Source organism: Mytilus edulis, chromosome 7 (assembly GCF_963676685.1).
Source record: "Mytilus edulis chromosome 7, xbMytEdul2.2, whole genome shotgun sequence".
NCBI classification, from domain to species: Eukaryota; Metazoa; Mollusca; class Bivalvia; order Mytilida; family Mytilidae; genus Mytilus; species Mytilus edulis.
Window position 1 is genome coordinate 35776621 of NC_092350.1, and position 26538 is coordinate 35803158.

Sequence of the window (26538 nt, forward strand, 5' to 3'; positions counted from 1 at the left end):
ACAAAAAACTAAATATCACTAAAATAAAATTTTGAATCAAAACCAAAAAGTATACAGATCTTTAGATTAATATAACAAAGAAGTGTGTAAAGCTTTAAGCAATAATCATAAATTATTTTTGAGATACGGCCCGACATGTAAAAAAACCCTCCCCTGTTTAACAAAATACTCAATAACTCCAAAATAAAGTTTTGAATCATCACCAAAAAGTATACAGATCTTTAGATTAATATAACAAAGAAGTGTGTAAAGTTTTAAGCAATAATCATAAATTGTTTTTGAGATACGGCACAACATGAAAAAAAACCTCCCCCTCTTTTACAAAATACTCAATAACTCAAAAATGAAATTTTGAATCATCACCAAAAAGTATACAGATCTTCAGATTAATATAACAAAGACATGTGTAAAGTTTTAAGCAATAATCATAAATCGTTTTTGAGATATGGTGAGACATGTAAAAAAAACTCTCCCCCTTTTTCAATAACTCAAAAATAAAATTTTGAATCATCACCAAAAAGTATACAGATATTAAGATTAATATAACTAAGAAGTGTTTAAAGTTTAAAGCCATAATCAAGAATCGTTTTTTAGATACGGTGCGACATGTGAAAAAAACACACCCCTGTTTTAGTTACAAAGTGCCGTAACTCAAAAAAAATTTAATCTTATTTTCACCAAAAAGTATACAGATCATTTGACCATCATAAGAAACAACTATGCTAAAAGTTTCATGAAATTTGGATAAGTCGTTCTCAAGTTACGGTGCGACATGTTTACGCCGGACAGACGGACAGACGGAAGGACAGACAGACAGACGGACGGACACCGGACATTTGTATACCACAATACGTCCTGTCAAAATTTTGACGGGCGTATAACAAATGGGATGTATAACAACAGGATTATAATAAGATATACTGGAATGGTCCTGGACCCAAATGATTTGTACGATATGCATGTTAATGGAATCCTACTCGGAATAAGGGACCACCATATTACGAGTGGTAAGACCTAAACGATCAACGATTTTCAATTTCTACTGAAGATTAACTGTCAAAATACTAAAATTCCATTTAAGTATAACAGTACTGTAGTTGAAGAGTTGCCACATGTTGTGTCATGTGCATTATTGTTTGTCTGTTTGTCTTTTTCATTTTTAGCCATGGCGTTGTCAGTGTATTTTCGATTTTTGAGTTTGACTGTCCCTTTGGTATTTTTCGTCCCTCTTCTACTGGCGACGCGTACTTTTTAACTACAATGTCTATATTTGACAGCAAGTATATATTTTATCCACGAAACACTCACCGTGTCACAATCGCACACAAATACATCATGTTCTCAAATGACACCCAGTGTCACGAGTTCCGTCATATGATCATGACGTCTCCACTCAATCAGATTTATTTGATTTTTTTTCAATGATTTCTTTCAATCCTTTTTGAAATTTCACATTCAGATTAATATGATAAACAGCAATTTTAGAAAATGCTTATAATTATTTTTATTGTATGCGAACGTGTCTCCTTTACATAATCTTTAGATTTTAAGATTCGGATGAGTCTAAAACAACTTTGCATTATCTAAACTCAAAACTTCAAAACGTATAAACCTTAATAACAGGTGAATCATTACCATCGCTTTTCGGACTATTACCCACCGGAGTTACGAATATTATCTATCTATATTGCAAATAGAATGATATTGTTTACGCATTCTAACCTTTGCAGATTATTATAAATAGGTGAAACTAAAAGTAGTGTTAACAAACGAATGTGAGGTCATATAATATATATCAATAATAATGATGAATAACAATGTTTATTTGTATTTCAATCAACTGGTTCATTCACTTCTTTCTGTTTCGTAGTAGATATAGTGTCCTGCTGGGATTGTGATTGTTCGAGTGGTTTGATCGATTATTTTCGAGCGTGATCACGTTTTTTTGGAGTGAATATGATCCAAATGTAATTAGACCTCCTTTCTGGTGAGATGTATAAAAAGATGCTAGAACCTTTCTATACAGGATCACAGAAGCTCCATTAGTATTTGTTATAAAAAAGATATTATCGACCCTTCATTTTTAACCTTACAATGCGTTATTCCAAAATATAGATAAGAGCCCTTTTTCACATACCGATGCAAATGTCAACGGAAATGCAAACATGGTATCTTTACTGATACTTTACGAACATTCTTGTTTTTTCATTGAAAAGAACATTTTGATTAGTGGATTCAATTATATATGCTCCATCAGGCAAAGAGACGTTAGATGGATTTTGATTAATTCATTAATTTCTTTTGGTCATATAATACTAAGGCTTTTCTACCTCAGTAATAGATAACCTAAGCTCTATTTGGCAAAACTTTTAGGAATTTTTGGTCCTCAATCCTCTTCTACTTCGTACTTTAATTGGCTTTTTTAACATTTTTTTATTCGAGCGTCACTGATGAGTCTTTTGTAGACGTAACGCGCGACTGACGTAAATATAAAATTTCAATCCTGGTATCTATGATGAGTGTATCATATAGCACTTGAAACGATTGTGTTCTTATACATCTTTGTTTTTACATTTCCGGCTTTGAGCGTTCCAGATGCAGATTAATACAGGAAACCGTTCCGATGGCATATAATTTATAAAATTTTTATTTCATCTTTAAATATATATTCCATTATATTCAATATTTTTTCAATGAAGTTAAATTATTGACTTGCAAGTCATTATGTTTTTGAACATATTTTGCCTTGTTGCATGAACAGTATCTCTAGTTTTTTTTTATGTATGATTTACTCACTGTCTATGAACAATTCATCGTTTAAGTTGTAGACGTGACTATGTTGATCGCTTTTAATTTCATTCAACTGAAAATAAAGAATACCACAGAAACACTCTTTATGATCGATTTTTGATTTAAAGCCATTGTATTGTATAGGACTAGCTATGTTCTCTTGCTATGAATCCCAGTTGTGGATAGACTTCGAGAAAACACCACTTGTTATACATCTTTGGCTTCCAAACATGTGGTCTTCAGCATTCCTATTGAGAGTGAATACAGCAAAAAGTAAAATAAAAAAAATACTGAACTCAAAGGAAAGTTCAAAACGGAAAATCCCTAATCAAACGGCAAATTCAAAAGCTCAACACATCAAACGAATGAATAACAACTGTCATATTCCTGTCTTGGTACAGGCATTTTCTTGTGTAGAAAATGGTGGAATAAACCTGGATTTAAAGCTAGCTGAACCTCTCACTTGCATGACAATCGCATCAAATTCCATTATATTGACAACAATGTGTGAACAAATAAATATGTCACAAATAGGGGTACAACAGCAACACGAACCCCCAAAAAACTGGGGTAATCCTAGGCACTTCGGAAAGGTAAGCAGATCCTGCTCCACATGTGGCACCCGTCATGTTGCTCATGTTATTATAAAGCCTGTATAAAATCCGGTTGGTCACATTTGTGAAAAGGGAACGGGATTATAGTTACGACATAAGGAACATATCCGATCTCATCTGTGAAACGGATATTCCATAACGGTAAACGAACTCGTGAAAATTTACGAAGTGAGGATTTCAACTTCAACATTTAGAACTCTTGGTTTAAAAATGAAAAGGTCACAATTGGGAAGCTGAAATCACCCCTTTTGTCGTAATGTTTTGTTTTCAACCGACCCGCCTCATAGTCAATTTCTAGATATCAGTCCTAATCAAATGGTAATCAAAAGCTCAAACACATCAAACGAATGGATAACAACTGTCATATTTCTGACTTAGTACAGGCAAAGCGTTTCAGACGTCTGAAATTTATTCTTGTCGATAAATATATTCATCAACACCTTCTATTAAGATGAATATGATTTTCTGTAAACAATAAATTTTTTTTTGCCCGCCTAAAATAATAGGGGCATCATATTATATTTGTGCGTCAGTCGGACCAATTTAATTTAAACATATTTATTAAGGCTAGTTTTTATGAAGTTGTGGTTACATTGTCATGTACCGTATTACACATTTATTAATGATGTGACTTACATATGCAAAATTTGGGTTTCTACACAGATTTTGCAGTTATCTGAACATGGATGAAAACGTCCCTCGTTAAGAGTTTACTTTGTAAAATCTTAAATGGCTCTTTTCCTTGTAGCAAAACGAGCAAAGAGTAGTAAACCTTTAAACAAGTTTATTTATCCTTAAAGATCCCGATTCTTTCTAACTTTTTTCTGTATGCTATTGAGATTTACATCAATGATAAAGTATAAAAAATAGAAGCAAAATAAATCTCGACAAATCTCAAGATCACTCGGATATTCTCACGAAGAACAGTTTTTAGAAGCAAGGAAAAATAAGAATAGCCAATAATCAGAACAATTAAAATGACTACAAACTACTTGAGTGTGAGAAAAAATAGCAACTGTAAAATTTACTAAACTTATAAACAATAATTTCTACCAAAGGGATGCATATACATGTATTAAAGATACACCGGATGCTATTCAATATTTTTTAAACAGCTAAAAAAATCAGATCACGTGTTCAATATGGACTAACAGTCGTTACATTCATAGTGGTGTTGTGTCCATTTAAAAATTCTGGAGGAACAACGTTAAGATTAAAATATGCCATTCCCCAAGTATTTACTGCTACATTCAGTACCAATATACATAAAATGTTCACCATGAATCCAGCTGATGCCTACAAAACACAAATAATATCATAAAGTTGTATATTAAAAAATCCTAGGCATGTGAGAACGATCTTGGTATTAAATGGAGCGAAGGTTCTGTCATCTCATTTCTCGCAAGTCCTTGTGCTTCCTGACTACTCTACTTCTGTCCTCTGATATATGTTCAGAAGGTTTCTTATACCCGCAATAAAACCATGTTCTCTCTCCCGTCTTATGTTTCTGTACCTGTCGACATTGTTGTTAATGTTTTGAAGAGCTCTTTTCACCAGTTATCCGGAGATTGGATGTTGCATGTTAATCTATTGCTTTTTATTTTAAAATGAACATATCAGCAAATGTGACTGTTACTTTACGTTCTTTTTCAGTCATCGCATGTGTACCTTAACCGATTTACATCGTTGACCCAGAAACGAACCGTACCAAAGCTATTTTGATGCAAAAAGGTCAAGATCAACACTTTTGACATTTGAAATTAAGTATAAAACAAGTTTAGTAATATGAAAATATAATGATACATGAAAACCTTGATGTGAATTTTTATTCCTGTTAAAATCTAAATTTACCCGATAAAGGGTTGAACAGAAATACAACAAAATTACTGACACTAAGTAAGAAAAGATTTGACTTTAACACGAAAATGGGTGGTCTTAACTTGTTTTATCACTTCATATAAAACAAACATATCACTGTGAGCTCAGAAAATAGATACTAAGTATCTCAAATGTGTCATACCTGGACCTCGAGAATATTAATGTTGTTTAAATATCGTATGCATCATTGTGATTCCTTTTTTAACATCAAGCTTATTTTGCTTTTAAAAAGGGATATCGTTTGATCTTGTTTATCATTGTATATTCATATTGTCGTTTTAAAAGTGTTCCGATGTTATCATCAGCTCAGCAGTCAGTACGTCGACACTCACTTGACGTTTAACAAAACTTTTTATATAGTCCGTTTATAAATTTATAAATTATTAAGAAACTCCCCCTGTCAAAGTTGGCATAAGATGGAATTGCTATTGTTTTGTGTGTGTCCATTTTGGTTATAAAACTCTTCACTTGTTTCGCTAGTGATACATCCTTGGCTTTTAAATATTCGGCTTTAAGCGTTCCTTGATCATGAAGGCAATTCCAGTAAAGAACGTCGGACGCATGGGATTTATAAAGTCTTGTTTTCATTTTTTTTTTCATTTTGAGGTAAAATATACTGAAATAATCTTCTATTCTATCTAGAGTATATATATGCTTCGTGTTTTACTGTTCCTCTGGTATCTTTCGCCCCTCTTTTATCCGTTATATTAGAATAAAATACAAAGAAAAAATTCAAGTTACAATCGTCTTAAAAATTCGACATTTGTACATAATGTTTCATAATTTGTATTTTGACTGACAACGGAATAACTACGGCATAGTTGTTTTGAAGAATCTTGATAGACAGACTTGTAGTTTTCAGTAGATTCATGTTCGGTAGTGAAGTTGAATTTTGATTAGTGTTCCAACATTACACTTTTTAACCATAATCCCATAACATCGTTCATCATGTTTCTTTTTTCCATGTTGAACTTAAAATGACGAAAAAAGATCCTTTAATTAATATCAAGATTTGTATTTCAGCGTTTTTCTTTTATTGGTATGCTAGTCTATTCATATCACTTAACGAGTAACAACTAGAGTGTTTTTTTTTAATTGTGTCGGATTTTAATAGATATAACATTTAATTGTATTGTTTCAATTATAAAAAACCTTACCATATCTTTGACGGTAATATATCCAGTCGCAAATACTATAGCATTTGGTGGTGTTGCAACAGGGAGCATGAATGCGAAAGACGTAGCAATGGCACATGGAAACATTAAATACAAGGGATTCAGTTGTAAACGGACTGCCTGTACCGATAAAGAAGAAAGTAATAATTATTTACATTACGTTATATGCAACGTTTTAGCAGAATATTGCGTTGTATACATTTACAATTAAGAGAACAATTTATACAAAATTTAGAAGGCCTTCATCTCCAGCTCAGAAGTGAATGAGATGAACACCTAAAATGATCAAGGAAATGCCAACTTTCAAGGTAAGAAAATATCGAATAGACCAAATACAGATCAATTCGTCTATTCCTGTGGTAGAAAATCTTCGTAATTGGAAATATTAATTCATATTTATGTCCATATCAATGATAATCCATTTTACCACATAAATTCTGACTTATGGGCTGCAGGTATAATTGGAGAGGAAACCTTCACTTACAGTGGCATAAAACCAGCTGTTGTAAATAAAGTTATCATAGATACCAAAATTAATTTGTCTTGTCAATTGCATGTTATTTCAAGTATAGCCAGTACATCGAATGCATTTTTAAAATAAAAGTAAAGTCCTTTTTTCGCACTGGATAAGACCGACTTCATTCATAAAGATACTACCGAAAAAAAATGTTTTTCATATCTTTATATATGTCTTGAAATTGACACAAATGGACTACATCTACCTAACATATTTGACAAAATAAACGATTTAAGTTTTTCTATGATTATAAACATCCTCATATATAAAAAAAGAAGATGTGATATGATTGCCAATGAGACAACTGTCCACAAGAGACCAAAATTAATTACACATACATTAACAACTATAGGTCACAGTACGGCCTTCAACAATGAGCAAAGTCGCAAATACCGCATAGTCAGCTATAAAAGGCCCCGATATGACAATGTAAAACAATTCAAACGAGAAAACTAACGGCCTTATTTATATAAAATAAATGAACGAAAAACAAATATGTAACACATAAACAAACGACAACCACTGAATTACAGGCTCCTGACTTGGGACAGGCACATACATAAATAATGTGGCGGGGTTAAACATGTTAGCGGGATCCCAACCCTCCCCCTAAACTTGGACAGTGGTATAACAATACAACATAAGAACGAACTATAAAAATCAGTCGAAAAAGGCTTAACTCATCAGTTGGACAAAAATACAAATAGATGTGGCCGGGTACTTATACATCCCGACAACGAAAAGACAGTAGGAACATATCTGAGAGTACTCGCAGTTATCTGACAGCTAGTTCAAAGCCACTAACAACTTATAAAAAAATCATGCATCTAAGACTAAACTATCAATCCGTACACATCCAACATCCAATGGATTTAGTGTAAAGACGTTATAAACAGTCAGAAAAAAACATGACCTTGTGCAATGCCAAGTTAACATTCTACGCCATTGTTTGAAGATTAGGTTTTGCATGTTTACAGTATACGGAATATGTTAACAGGGATTCGCCTCTTAATACAAAGTTTCTCCATTCGTGTTATGAAGACGAATTACAAAAAAGACATTATTCATTGACACTCATACCACATCTTCTTATATCAATATGCAAATTTACGGTCACCACCACGAATCGGTTGGTCGGTACGACGTGTATATATCTCTATTTACCAGATGCATGTTACTCTGGTATAGATATAAAGAAAAAAATACCAGATCTGCAAATAAGACGATTTTGTCATATTCCATAGCTTGACATTTTGACTAGATTTTGATACTTATGATTGGCACTGCATCAAAGCAGGAGACGCACGCGGTTTCAGTCTGTAAAAATTGTTATTTTTATTTTTTAACATCGTTATATTGCTGTTGCCTCTATTTGAACTTAGCGATATATAACAATATGCTATGGAGCAGGATATGCTTACCCTTCCGGAGCACCTAAGATCACCTCTAGTTTTTGGTGGGGTTCGTGTTGCTTATTCTTTAGTTTTCTATGTTGTGTCATGTGTACTATTGTTTATCTGTTTGTTTTTTTCATTTTTAGCAATGGCGTTGTCAGTTTATTTTCGATTTATGAGTTTGACTGTCCCTCTGGTATCTTTCGTCCCTCTCTTTGTTAGCATTTGGGAGTAATTGGAACATTTAAGTCGGTACAATGCACATTATTTTCAATGATCCCATATTAATATAACTGAAAATGCAATACAACCTAAACCCAAAATACTTACCAGATCTCCAAGAATAGGTAATAAGAGTGTTATAGTTGCTGTATTGCTAGTAACTTCTGTACATACAGCTACTAATGATGTAAAGAGAAGGACCATAACCCACGTGTCCAATTCCTTAAAGGCTTCTAAATGTGATCCGATCCATGAGGATAAACCAGATTTCTACGAAATATCAAATTTAAACATTAATGCTACTAAATCTTTTTATTTATATAAATTTGACATCTTAACTCATTTAAATAATTGTTGATAAATATTTTTACTGAAAAGTTCAAATTTAAGATTTTGTAATATGTGTATTACCTACCTCACAGGCATCTGCCAAAGCGAATCCTCCTCCTATCAATAAAAGAACACCCCATGGAAACTTCTTCTCAACAGTAGGCCAGTCCAATATAGGTGGCACCGGTTTATGCGGTCTGTCATCTTTTGGAAATCCTTAATCATTACAGGAATAAAATGATATCATCAATGGAAACATTATTACATTTTTATTAATATTTCTCGTTTTCCAATTGTACAGAGCAGAAGTATAAATACAAAGATGTTGTATAGTGAAATAAGTAATAAAGGAATACTCATATTGTTACTCGAAAGATGAAAGATGAAAGTTGTCCACTGATTAAAACAACTTCTATGACCAATGTCTTTTTGGATATTATGTATGCTCTTTTCTGCAGAGACTTCATATACTCAAACCGCACAGGAGATAAAGACTAACAAATATTACTTGCCAATCGAGAAAAATGAAGTTTAACAATTTCTAATAAAATGTTTAACTGCATTTTTGCATTTTGTCTGTGTATAGTGAGTTCCTCCTGATAGATAAAAACAAAGTGTTGTATGACTAAATAAATTATAGTATATGTATGTATTATTCAGTGTTGCATCGTTTATAAGGGATATTGATAGCCTTTTTCGATTTTTGGAACACTGCCCAAATTTCTACATACACAGCTTTCTGAAGTACTTGCATGAAACTATTCAAAAACGAATTTGAATACTTGTATGTATCATGACCGTGGACTTTTTTTTTATTGTTAAAAACACAAAGCATTAGTGCTTTTATGTCTTTTATTAAGCAGTGAATACAAAATAAAAAAAAAAATCTCAAAACATTATTTTCTCCTGTATGTAAAATTAATTCATATTTCCTACACCTGATTCATCCCTCAGTTTGGGAAAGTATGTTCAGTTGATACTGTATATTTTGTCCCATCGCACTGTTCAGATACATTGACTTAAGTAGAGTACACAAATAAGGGCAACAGTAGTATACCGCTGTTCAAAACTCATAAATCCATGGACAAAAAACAAAATCGGGATAACAAACTAAAACCGAGGGAAACGCATTAAATATAAGAGGAGAACAACGACATAACACTAAAATGTAACACACATAGACAAAATCCCACGAGAATAATATATATAACATCAAAACCAAATACATGAATTTGGGATAGACAAGTACCGTGACACGTCTTATCGCAATGTGAATTTACACTCAAAAATAAGAGAAAACAAACGACACAACGTTATAATGTAATACACACAGAAACGAACTATAATATAACAATGACCATATTCCATATTCCTGGTACAGGGCATTTTTAAAGGAAAAAATGGTGGGTTGAACCTGGTTTTGTGGCATGCCAAACCTCGCACTTTTATGGCCATGTGAAATATAACATCAAAATGACAACACAGGACTACAATATAAATAAATTGGAGAACACAATTGACAAAGAATCACACGAACAACAGCCAACAAAAGGCAACAAGTTCAAAATTTTAATACGCCAGAAGTGTATTTTGTCAACACAAGACCTATGTGTGACGCACAGATACAAAAGTTTGAAAGCCGAAACGAGTACAAAGTTGAACAGCATCGAGGACCAAAAGATCAAAAAGGTTGTGCCAAAAACGGCAAGGGTTTTCTGTTAAGTTACCAGAAAATCCCTATAATTTAGAGTAATTTATACTTTAGCAAACAGTAAATTTAATAAAATGAATATTCAAAAGATGTACATGATAAAGCTGAAGTATTAACTAATTACAGGAAGTAAGAGAAGAAGTCTAAATGGCAAATACTACCGTGTCACCCTTATTGAGTAACAATTGCCACATTTGATCCCTGAGCAGAAAGAATAGAATATACACTATGTTTTAAACAGGAATAGCACTTTTCACTCCTTGTTTTATCTATATGTTAAAAGATATAATTGTTCTAATTATTGATTTATTGTACAACAAATACAGACCCTTGTTGGAAAGCCTTGTAAATCACATCAACAGAAGTCAAGTGTGTTGATATAAAATATTTAGTAAACGGCTTCCTTATTGTTACACTTAAAATATCGAACATAACAAACCGATATAGTGCATTTTATATCACTCATGTTACATTTATAGATCTGGTAAATAGAGATTTATGAGACTAACACGTTATATCTCAGACTCGCTATCTACCAGTACATCTAGAGGTTAGACTGAGATCTCCAACATTTGAATAGTGCTCATATAATTTTGACATGAATATCAATAATGTGTTCATTTTTATAAATTTCCTGTTTACAAAACTTTGAATTTTTCGTAAAACTAAGGATTTTCTTATCCAAGGCATAGATTACCTAAACGCGCGTCTGGCGTACTAAATTATAATCCTGGTAATTTTGATAACTATTTACACCACTGGATCGATGCCACTGCTGGTGGACGTTTCGTCCCCGAGGGTATCACCAGCCCAATGGTAAGCACTTCGGTGTTGACATGAATATCAATAATGTGGTCATTTTTATTTAAATTTCCTGTTTACAAAACTTTGAATGTTTCGTAAAAATAAGGATTTTCTTATCCCAGGCATAGATTACCTTAGCCGTATTTGGCACAACTTTTTGGAATTTTGGATCCTCAATGCTCTTCAACTTTGTACTTGTTTGGCTTTATAAATATTTTGATAAGAGCGTCACTGATGAGTATTATATAAACGAAACGCGCGTCTGGCGTACTAAATTATAATCCTGGTACTTTTGATAACTATATCTACACAACTGGGTCGATGCCACTGCTGGTGGACGTTTTGTCCCCGAGGGTATCAAAAGCCCAGTAGTCAGCACTTCGGTGTTGACATGAATATCAATAATTTGGTCATTTTTATATATTTTCTGTTTACAAAACATTGAATTTTTCGTAAAACTAAGGGTTTTCTCTTATCCCAGGCATAGATTACCTTAGCCGTATTTGGCACAACTTTTTGGAATTTTGGATTCTCTATTCTCTTCAACTTTGTGCTTGTTTGGCTTTATTAATATTTTGATAAGAGCGTCACTGATGAGTCCTATGTAGACGAAACGCGCGTCTGGCGTACTAAATTATAATCCTGGTACTTTTGATAACTATATTTACACAACTGGGTCGATGCCACTGCTGGTGGACGTTTCGTCCCCGAGGGTACCACAAGCCCAGTAGTCAGCACTTCGGTGTTGACATGAATATCAATAATTTGGTCATTTTTATCAATTTTCTGTTTACAAAACTTTGAATGTTTCGTAAAAATAAGGATTTTCTTATCCCAGGCATAGATTACCTTAGCCGTATTTGGCACAAGTTTTTGGAATTTTGGATCCTCAATGCTCTTCAACTTTGTACTTGTTTGGCTTTATAAATATTTTGATAAGAGCGTCACTGATGAGTCTTATGTAGACCAAACGCGCGTCTGGCGTACTAAATTATAATCCTGGTACTTTTGATAACTATCATACATTCGTTTGCTTACGTTTTAGTTCGTTGACTCTTTATAGGTTGCTGCGTGAATACACGGTCTAAAGGCAAAATATGTTTAATCCTAATGTACAATGATGAAATCTCTGATCTTTGAAATCTTTGTAACTACATAGTATATATATTCTTATAATAATGACCTACAGGTCACATATATTTTTTAAAGAATGATATATTTATGTGGATACAACTTCTTATTGCCACAATACTTATCTCTATTACCTTTTGTTTTTCTAAAACACAAAACTGCAGGGCGAACTGATGGAAATACAAACATGGACGTCACAATAAATATAGCGGACGCAGAATCTGTTAAATATCTACAAACATATATGTTAAAGATGAATGTAGTATTACAACATTTGTATCTTTGATAAACGTACTCTGAATGAATAAACTACAGATTATAAAAAAAAAGAAGTATGAAATAGAAAATAGATCTAACTCATGTCCGGTTAATCTTAGAGAAAAGGGAGGTAAATCATTGTATTTAAAAAAATCAAACATACATGCATATTTAAATGTTACGATAATACTATTTATCTTGTTAGTGTCACATTATACAAATTCAAAACAAAAGTAAATACAATTTGTGACATTGTATATGTGTAATCATTAAATATGTGAGTATTGCAAGGAAGATGTGTACCGCTTATATCTCTAAAAAAAGATAAAATGACCAGAAATGGCGATTTTTTTTTGTATGAGAACCATAATAATCATCCATATAAAAAATTAAAATAATAAGAGAAATATTTTATGTCATGTACAAGTTTTGTTGAAGTCCGTTCAACCGTTTTCGATGAGTTTAGGGTAAACAAAGTTTAACGTAGATTTAATTACGAGGACGACGAGTGATCACTATGTATCGATCCATCTAGGTTTTGAAATTGAATTGAATTTAAAATGCATGGTTGTGCGCTTTAGATTGATTGGATAGACAATAAGATAAAACATATTTTTCTTTGTACTAGTATATTGTTCAAATATGTTGTCTTTATTTTATTATATTGTTCAAGTTTTCATATTCCTGTTGCTTTAATAAACAACTTTCACTATATGCATTTCGAATGTCGTCAAATTAACGCTAAGAGTTGTACTTTTAAGTATTTAAATAAAGATTACCCTGTTTTGAACCATGAACCCCATCCATCAACATATGGAGGCTTTCTGCTAAACCATAATATTATCAGTAAAACGAAATGGACTAATACAACTATTTCTGCAAAACTGAAAAATAATGTATAAGTTCTATTGTATAATTAATGTCACTGCAAAAAAGTAAAATGAGAAAAAATACTGGTCTCCGATGAAAACTCAAAACGGAAAGTCTTTAATCAAATGGCAAAATCAAAAGATTGAACACAGCAAACGAATCGACAACAACTGTCATATTCCTGACTTGGTACAGGCATTTTCTTATGTAGAAACTGGTGGATTGAACCTGGTTATACAGAGCTAAACCTCTCACTTATATTTCAGTCGCATCAACTTCCATTATATTAACAACGATGTGTGAACAAAACAGACATACTAGGTAAAATTGTCAAAATAGGGTTACAGCAGTTATCATTGTGTCACAATCTCAATCAGAACAAAAACATACAAAAATTTAACAAAGAAGCACAAACAAGAATATATGAAATTTAACAACCATGTTCATTACTTCCTTATTTTTTTGTATTCATGTATGTTAAAACACACCATAAAGGATTGAAATAGTTTAGGTCCTGTGCCGAATGGCTAGATTAGTATCAACTTTGGTGTAGAATCAATCACACGTTTGACGCCGAAATGTAGACGTCACACAGGAAGAGATACAAAATAAATTTGTCGTTCAAAGTATGCAAAAACTATAATAGAACAATAATATAATGACGGGATGTTTAAAGTACAGATCCACGTCATATGTATATAAGGAACATAAAAAGTCACACGGACAAAGCACACTAGCAATACACTAGCCATTTTTATGTGAGACATTACCTTTAAATCATTAAAGGTGATGCATTTTTCATAACATAACTAGTGAATATCAACAGCGTTGGTATATTTGAATGTTCAACATTTTTATATTTGTATACATTTAAAATTGAAATAACAAAAATACGTACTCCAAGGAAATTTAGAACGGAAAGTCCTTTATCAAATGGCAGAAATATTAAAAAATTCAAACACACCACACAAACTTTCATATTACTTACTTTATACAAGCATTTCCTTATGTAGAAAATGACGGATTGAACCTGGTTTTATAGCAAGCTTAACATCTCACTTGCATATAAGGGTCGCATAGAATGTCATTGTATTGACAACAATGTGAAAGCAAATACTCTAAGTGTAAGAATTATGTTTAGTTAGACTTACGACATAGGTCCTAACTTTTCGAAGGCATCTCTTATTATTTTAGTAGCTCTTTGATCTTCTTTCTTGGTTGAACACAATAATTCTCTAAGAGAATATTATACACAAGTTCATGAAACAAAATAAAATTCGTTGATTGTTTTAAACTTTTTTAATTCATTTGTTCACGCATATCACAAAAATTCTGTGGTATATAAATAATTGACAGAAATGTTTAAACTGCTACATTTCGTTTAAATCTTTAATGAAAATAGATAATAGGCAACACTGCTGAAAAGTGGTTTAAATGTTTTAATTTGTTCGTACGCTGAATAGTTATCTATTTTACTATGTTATAGTTCTACTCCCTGTACATATGATTGCGTGTATCAATGGTGAATTATTTAATATTCAAACCTCTAACTTACTTTTGACATACTACATGCAGCATCTACCCTAATAGATGCTCACAATTCTTAAGTTAATTGAATATATCAATTTAAAGTTTATTGAATAATATTTAGCGATATTTTTTCTTACTTTTTAAAGACATAATACAAACTTCTGAAATACATTAAAAATAATAAAATTATAGATATAGGAAGATGTGGTGTGAGTGCCAATGAGACAACTTTCCATCCAAATAACAATTTATAAAAGTAAACCATTATATGTCATTGTACAGCCTTCAACACGGAGCCTTGGCTTACACCGAACAAAAAGCTAAAAAGGGCCCCAAAATTACTAGTGTAAAACCATTCAAACGGGAAAACCAACGGTCTAATCTATATAAAAAACGAGAAACGAGAAACACGTATAAATTACATAAACAAACGACAACTACTGTACATCAGATTCCTGACTTAGGAGATGTGCAAACATTTGCAGTGGGATTAAACGTTTTAATGGTACCAAACCTTTTCCCTTTTACTGAAACAATAGCATAACATCACAACATAGAAAACAACACGATAAAATATCAATTGGAAGGCTTAACTCAATCAAAAAACGTAAATTAACACACTATGAATTCATATCTTTGTGATAGAAATGAAATACCTATTTTCAATATCTCATTATAATTCGAATACTTCTGTGTGTTTTAATTATATTGTACTTGCCTAATTCGATGCATTACGATAATAATGATCTTACCTTATTCCGAGAAACCATATCTGTAACCATATCCATAAAATTGCTAAACATATAATAGAGCCAGGAAGGGCAAATATCATCCAACTAACAAAGTTAATCCCTGAAGATTCTATGCCAACTCGTTGGAACACTCTAGATAAAAGTCAAAACAATGAAGATATTTCTAACAAGGAAATAGGCAAACATGCAGTATTTATGTTTTGAGCAAGAAATCGCGTATAACTATGTGTTCAAAAATGTATACGTAAAATAACAAATAAAAAAAATAACAATGCTCTCCTTTTTGCATGTTTATGAAGACTGTTTTGTTTTGTGTTCAAGACATTTTATAGAAGTGTGTCCTTACCTAAATGTTGGATAAGACAATTTTCGTATCATAGCAGAACATGATTCTCTTATTGAGAACATGATATCAATTGGTTTTTTGTTTTTATTGTAGTTGAAATTGCTCAAAGCTTTATGTGTTCACTGTTCTTCTACATTTTTCTTGTCTGTGCTTCTGTTTCGTTCGATGTCTGTCTATTTTCAGAATTTTGATTCCATCTCTTGACACAAGTAGGTAAGTGTGGGCCTGTTTAAGCAATATAACAATATTTATAGAATAGCTAATCGAAGAATTGAAATAGAGAAAATATTCAACAAATGACTGAACAATACATTAATTCACGACTGCGCGTAGGTCACGAGTTGAATATTTTTCGATATTGGAGTTCTTTGATTAGTCATTCTTTTTATTACATTGGCAAATAGTTTTTTTTATGTAATTAAAGTAGAAAATGTGAGGAACTATATATTTTTCTTCGCATTCCCAATTTGTTTTTGTGTGACTTTATCGACGTCGTGACAACGCCTTTTGTTGTATGACGTCAGAAGAGTGAAATAATCACGTTTATTCCACATGTGAAATTATCGATTATTATTTTACGGAGAAATTAATGTAATTCATTGAAAACAATGTAATGATGTTTGTTAAAGAATAGACTGCAAGCTTTATATACATTTTTGAACTCACAGATCTGCTTGTCCTTGCATAATAATGTTTGGTCCTGTACCAGACAAGGTTCCAGTTCCGCCAATATTAGCAGCATAGGCAACACATAATGTCATCGCCTTACACATATTTTTATACTCTTTAGATTCTGAATAATTGTGATGTACTTGCTCCTTATTTCTACAACACAGATTTATATCGATCAAATTATTAAGAAAATCCATAGGAAATAAAAAAGATAATATATACAGTTATAAATTAAGACAACAGTAGTATACCAATATTCATATGTAGTAAATAGATTAGGTATAGACAAATCTACTAGTACCGAAAATGCATGAACACCTAAAGGACCCAGACCGAGTACGTCAACGTGATAAGCGTCTCCTTCAATAAATGCATCACCTGCCAGGCGAGCTCAAACGTATTAAAATATCACAAACAGGAATAGCACACAACTTGTAAAATTACAGTTCATACGACTATATTGGTATATAAGGATCTAAGACTGCAGAGACATATCGCTAGCTACTTGAGACAACGACACAATGTGTCGATGAACCAATTCGTGATTGTGACCGTACGACTAATGCAGTGTCGATTTCAGTTGTTCTGTCTCATTATAATGTCGAATCATCCAAGTTAGTGAAGTCTGTTTAGTGTGAACATGTACGTTGGTGAAGTATTAGCTGAAATATTAAAACGTCTTACGATGGAGCCGGTTGAATAAAGAAATTAAAGACATGATGAATTGTAAACAGAATGCATCTAGATTAGTGTTGTCAAATCGTACACTTTTGCCTAAACGGTTACTCGGATAATCGTTCGACCGATTAACCGGTTAACCGGTAATATAAGTTGATGTTTGAAAGCCTTATCAATAGAACCCTACACATAGATATAAGATGTGGTATGAGTGTCAATTTGACAACCTTTCATCAAAGTCATAAATACGCTTTTAGAATTAGTTTTTCCTTTAGCATTATAAGGCTTGTCTGTGAGGATTCCTGGCGAAGTCTGACTTTTAATAATCAAATACGCCGTATCAAATTTAGCGTTTGTACCAACTTCAGATTAAAAAATCCCCCAAAAAATCTTAATCTCGTGGAATTGAATATGTCAAATGTCTGAAACATATTATTCTTTCCTTTTCTCTTGTTGTCTCCGAAAATAATGGGCTGTGTTTCAATTTGAAATGATTAATTATAAATAAGAAGATGTGGTATGATTGCCAATGAGACAATTCTTCACAAGAGACCAAAATGACACAGAAATTAACAACTATAGGTCATTGTACATGCTGTACGACCTGTTTCTTCACTGTGTTTGCTTTTTCTTTAAGAATGTTACTCGTACTTTCACGTATACATTGAGTACATTCACATTGGTATGCATTTCACAATTTTTTAATTGAAAGTTAGACTAACTACGGAGGTTGCACATTTAAATGTAGGTTTACACAATATTAGATCGAAAATGAAATAATGAAGTAATTAGTAAAATTAAATCTCATTACTGATTTTAAATTACTGTTAAAAAACATGTTTATTAATTATGTTTCTTAAAGATCCTGCCCCGAACTCTAATTAATTTTATGTTCTTAGGATTAACAATAGCAATCAATATACTGGACAATTGATCTGTCAAACTAATTACCACGACGACAATTTTTAAATAAAACATAACTATTTAATGATTTGATTTTCAACACAAATTTATATCAAATCTATCGAAATTGAAAAAAGTCCGGTTAACCGGTTAGCGTTTTTGGTATTCAGTATTCGGTCGTTCGACCGATTAACCGGTTAACCGGTTAACTGTTGACAACACTAATCTAGATGTATAGTTATTGACATCTAGCAAAGAATCCTACTCAAGTCATCCTTAGGGACGTCTCACTCATGCAAAGCAATGCGAGATTGTGTTACTTCTTATTGTCACTTTGAGATGAAGAACATCAATTAAAGCGTTGACCGTAAGCGTTGGATTTTGTTCTGTGTATGTAGGATTTTGTGTTTCAAGAATTGGTAACCATATTCATTTCCCCTCCAATCTAGTGCTCTCTGTCTGTATTGTATTGTTAGCGACATATGCTGGTAATGCAGTCAACCTGAATTGTCTTGTCCTATTCATATTTGTTTTTAATGACTAAAAACAATTTGTCCTTGCAATTTATAAAACAAAATCCTGTGCTGCCGCTTGTTTTTCTAAGTGTGTGTTTTTTCTTGTATATTTAATGAAATTGTCTATCTCACCTCTCAAACCGTTGTCAGGGTGCCTTGAACTTAAAGCATGATATAAATGTGTGGTCCGCGTTGACGTTGGGACTTTGAAACGAAAACAAACAATTTAAGAACTCCTCCTCAAGTGTTTGTATTTATTTAGTGTCCTGAATTGTTACATCATATCAAAACTGTTCCCTTAACTATAATATGACGTGAAATAGATTCTAAGCTATCAGCACTTTTGTTTTAGTAATCTAACGTTTAATGAAATATACTTGTGACTGTAAGATGCATCTTGATATATATAATATACATCTTGGACCTTTGCTTAATGGATTACGTCATATGGATGTATGCGTGTGTTTAAAGGTTTGAAAATAACTCATATAAATGTATTGCATCCGAGGTACTTTTCGGGATTTACCTTCACTGGGAAGGGTTTTAGCTTGGAATTTAAAAGCATGGGATGTAAAAGTATTCGAATACCGGTATGTAAAATTTCAAATATCTGAAAGAAGAGTCGAAATCAAAAGATTGAGAATAGTATCCATAGGTGATTCTAGGTATTAAATTTATACCTACTGTTTTTCCTTAACTTCAATTTGAACTTCTTTCATGCCTTCTTCTCCATTTTCACTGTATGTAATATTAAAGTCCTTAACTCCATTTTCGTTTGGTTTCTCTTCCACATTATTTGCTTTATCGTATCCAAGGTTATCGGTGCCCTTTTCTACAATGTAAATTTATCAATGACTTGTTGGTCATAATATAAAATTAAGGTACTGAATATCATATTCTTACTTACGAAAAATGCTTTAGACGAAATTTTCGGGATCAACCTTCATCAGGCGTACACAGGACCAACTGGAGATGTATAAATACTAAGAACTACACAAGTAACATAGCCAATGCAACGTTGGTGATATATTTGCAAGTCAACAATTCGCGCCTGGCGTACTAAGTTATAAGCCTGGTACTTTTGATAACTATTCGACATCATTGAATCCGTATTCATGTGAATTTCAATTAACCCCTTAGTTAGAGATGGATAATGCATGAATCTTGCGTGTTAAGTTATTTGAAGGAAACGAATGTCAACATTGAAAGTGAAACAAAGGTAAATCATTTGATTGACTGATTTGATCCACAAAACATCATTAATATACATGTAAAAACGACGATTAACATATGTTTTTAATCTATAATATGAAATTAAACAGACCTTGACAAATACAATTGCACGAGTTAACTTTCTATGTATATCTATATTTATGTTTCTATCGCTTATATGACCATCGGAGGTGTTCGGATGTCAACTCGATGATTAATTAGATGGCGTCTAGACTAAAATACACACGAAACGAAGCTACATATTCGCTAGCCCATGTACTTTGAATTGTTTATTTTAGACTTTTTACAATTTGAATCAATATTTTACATTGTTATAAATCACATATGAGACTTTGAGACATATATATGAACTTAATTTTGACAGTTAGTGCCCCTTTAAGCTGCGCAAATCATATAATGACCTTTAAGTACATGTTTCATTAAATATACAAACAATATATATATTATGGTATTTTAGCAGTTTTCAATTAAACATTCATATATATACAAAATCGAAGATCAAATGTTATCCTAGATCAGAGTTTGAGAGTCGGAATACAAAGATATCCAATATATAGATAGGTATGTATACTCAATGATACCTCTGGTGGTTTTCTGCTAGCACATAGCTGCGGAACCGTAGCTCTTATGTCCTTATGACATTTTTGGACTATTTGCGGAAGATGGCACTACAGTCCACAAATAGTCAAAACATATCATAAGGATTAAAGAGAATATTATCAGATTAAATAATTAAGGGTATACATTTCTTAAATGATCGATTATAAATTAATAAATGATAGGTAAGCAATTACGATAAACAATAAGACATTTTTTATATTCATACAACTAAATATTGTAAGTATTCTTGTGCACCAAATAATGTTATCTTAAAGTACAATGAACGTTTTAACTATTTACTAATTTACCAATGCATGTCCTGATTTAATGACATTGATGCCCTCTTTTTCTGAGATACATTTGCAACTACATTTGTACTTATGCGGTAAGAATGTTTGACAGCTGCCAAGTTGTCAGGTTATTTCAAAACACACATACATGCATGTACCTTTAAATTTAAGTGGTGTATAAAATATGATGTACTCATAGGATGATTTTAGTAGCTGATAAACATGAAAATCTTAACGACAAAAAAATATCAAGGATAACTATTTAACATAATGTTTTGAAGTTTTAAAAGGTATTTTTTATGTTTTGAAATATTTTCAGTTTGCTTATTTACTTCAGTTCAGAACATCTTTAAATGGAGCAAAAGGGAAATGTCAATGTTTCAATACAAAAATTGAGAACGGAAATGGGAAACGTTGATATTTGATAACTTTTAATATGATCTTATTCAACACAAACAAATGCATCCTTTTGTTTTATTTTCTTTTCTTTTATTTGATACTAAGAATATCTAGACATTTAAATACTTTGAAAAGTAAATTACCATTAACCTCCTCAACTTCATTAACTTCCTTTAACTGTTCCATAACAGCACCTACAATAGGTATCATCATGGCCGTTGTGGCCGTATTGCTGACCCACATAGACAAAAACCAAGTCGGTAACATAAAACCAAACATTAACCTGCCAGAAAGAACAAACGGATTGATAATATTACAAAATTATTGTAAAAAATTGATTACAACACTTTATAGAATTCATGTGTTCTGAAGGTGAGAAGCAAAATAGATTGATAGCCAAAAAAGATTTGATATAAGTTTTGGATTATCAAAATTATTTGTCGTTGAGATGCATATCTGGTGCAGAAACTTTTGTACCGTTAATGTTATAATGAGTGGGTTATGCAGTTTTATGGCGAATTTCATTTTTAGCATCCATTTATTCCAGATTTATATATACATGTAGTTTTCATTGACATCACCTTTTATTGAAAGATAATTCTTTTTTTAATATGTAGCTTTTTCTGTAATAAATATGAAATTTGCATGTTGTTATAAAGGTTTTGTGTCGTTTATTAACCAAGTTAACAATATTGAGTTTTACTTCTTGTATATACTCACCATTTTGGTTTTGAACCAAACATAAGAAGAACCCTCAGAGCTATTCTTTTGTGAAGATTCCATTTTTCTACAGCAACAGCAAGAGTTAAGCCACCAATTCCGAATATTGATGAATCCTTAAAACAAAAACAAACGTTGTTCTAAAAAAAAAGCCTCTTTCTTATTATTGTACTAATTAGTTATTGTCTACATTTAAATGGCAACCATTATAATCATGAACATAAATAAGATTCCAAAACCTGAATTTAAATCCTTATGTGTGATTTTTTTCTTCTCCTTTCCACTTTTTAAAATTTTGACAAAAACTTATCATGTCATAAATAACACAAAAATTGATAAAGTAGAACAGAAACTGCTCACCCTCTCTGAAAATATTGAGTGATTTCACCCCAAATTTTCGTGTTGCTTAGTCATCGTTTTCTATGATTTAATAAATATCAACTTATAAAATATGAATGTCTCATTGGTATTTTCCACTTCTTTTCAATTTTTGATGAATGTTAATAGTGTAGAGTGGAAAACACACAAATCGTTGAATTTGATTTGATTGATACACGAGCGATGGGTGCTAAGTCGTAATTTCTTAAAGTAATACATAAACATTCATTAATTTAAAACTTTGAATTTGTTAAATATTTAGGCTTTTCTACCTCAATGATAGATTACTTTAGTTGTATTTGGCAAAACTTTTAGGAATTTTAGGTCCTAATTGCTCTTCAACTTCGTACTTTGTTTGACCTATTTAATTTTTTTGGATTCGAGCGTAGAGGAAACGCGCGTCTGACGCAACTAAAAAATTCAATTCTGGTATCTATGATGAGTTTGTTTACTAAACATATTCAACATGCAACACATATTACGTTTAACAACAGTTACCTTTATATAATTTGATGCTACATCACCTGCTTTCATAACCCCAAAGATAGGAAAGACTATTACAGGTAACAAAGATGTCACAGCCAATGGCAGAGTTTCTGTTATCCAGAAGATCGCCATCACTGCAAGACCATACGCACATTTTGCCTCCTGAATAAAAGAAACCAATTGTGAGAAAGTGGTAAAACCAATCAAAATAATTATCTTTCATAGTTATTCTTGTAAGAATTCAGCCAAATGAATATGTTATAATTCCATAATTCTTTCACATATACATGTACTAACGACTGAATTTGTGATATTTTCATTCCTTATATTAATAAACAAATTGATACATATATACACTGTACTTGATGTTTAGAATATACTAGGTTCTTTTCATTTTTTGAATATGAACTTCGTTAAGAAATGGAGGAATGCAGATTGATCTTACAACATTAAACGTATGTGTTGTGACAATGTATTAAAATATATAGGCAATCTGATTGTCCTTAAGTAAAAAAGTATAATAAGCTATCGATTTCCAATGTATATTCTAAAAGGGGAAGTCCAAAAACCTGACAAAATCAAACGCTATCAATATACCATAGGGCATGTACTAAATCATCTAAATCTAGAAGATTTGTATTTCAATCCAGAAGACAACGCTTATGATATGACATAAGCAGAAAATTTAAAATAAAATTTAAAACAGAAAACAAGTATTTGAACATCTACAGAGGTCAAAACTTAACTAGTGTTACGTAGGTTCAACCCTCTACCTTGTACATTGTTCAGTAGAGAACACGCGATACAGTTAAAAACATAATAACTTACATTTATTAAAACGTACTTAGTTCAATCGAGATAAGAAAAGTCAACTTAACTTACTACTACCTCAGGCATATTAAGGTGATACACGTACAAAATGATAATTTACACCATGCAAATCAGGTGTGGAAAACATAACAAGATATAAAAGAAAATTCAAAATAACTTGCTTGAATGATGTAAATTACAATACGCATTATCGCTATTGGTATATCAGCTTTAATTCTCTATAATAAAAATGTCTTATTGGACAGAATTTATACTCTTTGCGTTTATGTTTTAAAGAAAAAGATTGTCAAATTCTAATATTGCTCCCTGACACAGTATTTTGAATACCATAATTAAGGCGACAGTTGTTTACCGATATAGAAATCTCGTAAAATAGATTTGAACGGATACAAATTGAGATAAAAAAAACCAACAACATGGGAATGCATGAAATCCGAATGAAGCAAGAAAGGTTGCGTCAACTGGTCATGTATTTCCTACTAGACATCATGCGTATACACAGCCAGCCAAACTGTCACAATCTGGAAAAGGACACAATCGGTAAAATCTCTGATCGAAAGACCATACTGGCATCCAAAGATCTAAGATTGTAAAAACATATCGCTAGAGAGTTGAGAATAAACTCATCATAACTACCAGGACTAAATTTAGTATATACGCCAGGCGCGTTTCGTCTACAAAAGACTCATCAGTGACGCTCGAATCCAAAAAAGTTAAAAAGGCCAAATAAAGTACGAAGTTGAAGAGCATTGAGGAACAAAATTCCTAAAAGTTTTGCCAAATACAGCTAAGGTAATCTATGCCTGAGGTAGAAAAGCCTTAGTATTTCAAAAAAATCAAACAATTGTAAACAGTAAATTTATAAATATAACCATATCAATGACAATTCATGTCAGCACAAAAAGTCACCGACTTATTGTATCGTTATGATGATTACAAATCTTATGAAGTGTCGTTTTTCATAATAATCTTGCAAGAGCAGTTTTTGTGTTATATATCCCTGTTAATGAAAGTTGTATATTGTGAACATATACGATCGTAAGGTATTAACTGAGATATGTAAACGCCATACAATGGAGTAGAGTGTATATTAATGCTGATAAATAGAAAGTTGATAATTGGAAAGTTGAAATAAACACGTTTGACAAAGATTCTAGTTTGAGGTCGACCTTTTGTGTCCATACCGTAGAAAAGATGAAGATATGAAGCACAACTTCTACCAAATACAGTATCCTTAATCTCAAATTCTTAGGATAAATGAGAAGTAAGTGCGTATAAAAATTTCAGAAAATCTTCAAAATATCTAAAAGCGGTATTTAAGAACTTTCAAGATACTTTTTCTTCAATTTTTGTCTTTGAGAAGGTTTTGTATGAATTCTGCTTTATGTGAGAACATAAACAAGTTGGACAGAAGGGTTGCACAATCAGTACGCATTAGAATTACGACTGACTGTTGAAATAATATTCCACGAAAGTTCAACACATATACTGTCGACTGCATTTTTAAATATTTCATTTGCGGTGTATTTGTTGTGGGAATCTGTGTTTTTTTTTAAGTTTTTTTTTTTTTTTTTATAAAGAACGATTAATGATAACCTAAAACGCGGAATATTTATCATTGTTTCCCGCTCTGTAGAAAGGCTCTGTTTGATAAGATTATGTTGTAGATCTTTCAATTGAGTAAAATTGTGAGAAATGCCCAATAGCAATCAGTAGACTCAGACTTTACATCCGAGGACATGACAACAATTTATGTTTTTGATCGTTGATTAGTAAACAAGAAGTTGCCACGAACGAAATAGACTTATAAAATGTTGACGTAAAGATTGGCAAAAAAACTTCGCAAACATATCTAAAGTCGAAGACCTAAAACGAAAAAACCTTTGTTGCTGTGTTACACAAAACCAGACATTAGTAAAAAAAAAAAACCAAACACCACTATTTTAGGTCTTTTGTAAAATGAAATATAATTTGCACTTGGTATTGATAATAATAGCTTAGAAGATGTTAGTAAGGGACTTAAGATGTGTTCATCATATCGAGTTAAGCTTTTAAAAATACTTACCGAGGAATCAACGAGAAGTGGTAATGGCAGTAGTATTAAAGGCACAACAATAACAATCAGAGTCCGTTTGACTTCCCACAAATCCCACAAAACACGTCTCCATCCCATTGGTGTAATGTTAAGTAATGATGTTCGCTACAAAATTATGTTGACCTATTTCATGTGATAACAATAAAAGTATAAAACTTGTTTATGTACATATTGTAGTTGATAAATTTTATAGACACTCGAATACGATTTATTTATATCTATATAGATATATGTTTTAAATAATTTATAACTGGACACAATGTGTCTTATTATAAGTGTAATAGAAATATGGTTGATCTATAGATGTTTTTCTTTCTTTCTTTTTTTTTTTTTTTTTTAGAAAGTTGCCTTTGATTGTTACTTTTTATGATTATGAGTTCAGTTCAGTTCTGTTGTCTATTCTATTTTAGTTTAAT

General features: G+C 31.8%; 1 protein-coding gene across 1 annotated transcript; it reads right to left on the reverse strand.

The window, feature by feature from the left end:
• Nucleotides 1-4424: 4424 nt before the first annotated feature.
• On the reverse strand, nt 4425-26239 carry LOC139481362 (Na(+)/citrate cotransporter-like). Its single transcript, XM_071264659.1, has 14 exons — nt 26093-26239; nt 23209-23358; nt 22333-22448; nt 21756-21895; nt 19775-19922; nt 16989-17147; nt 15977-16108; nt 14846-14929; nt 13604-13708; nt 12701-12798; nt 9006-9136; nt 8699-8860; nt 6440-6577; nt 4425-4700 (listed from the first exon to the last, which is right to left on the reverse strand). The coding sequence occupies exons 1-14, from the start codon at nt 26198-26200 to the stop codon at nt 4542-4544; spliced, it is 1830 nt and encodes a 609-aa protein (XP_071120760.1). The 5' UTR covers nt 26201-26239; the 3' UTR covers nt 4425-4541.
• Between the last annotated feature and the right edge of the window lie 299 nt (nt 26240-26538).

What these genes read in the sequence shown, in the direction of transcription:
- LOC139481362 (XM_071264659.1), bottom strand. Translation starts at nt 26,200, where the DNA reads ATGGGATGGAGACGTGTTTTGTGGGATTTGTGGGAAGTCAAACGGACT. An exon ending in CTTTGGCAGATGCCTGTGAG is followed by an intron (nt 8,861 to 9,005) that starts GTAGGTAATACA and finishes GATATTTCGTAG; the next exon opens with AAATCTGGTTTATCCTCATG. An exon ending in TACCTATTCTTGGAGATCTG is followed by an intron (nt 6,578 to 8,698) that starts GTAAGTATTTTG and finishes TTATCGGTACAG; the next exon opens with GCAGTCCGTTTACAACTGAA.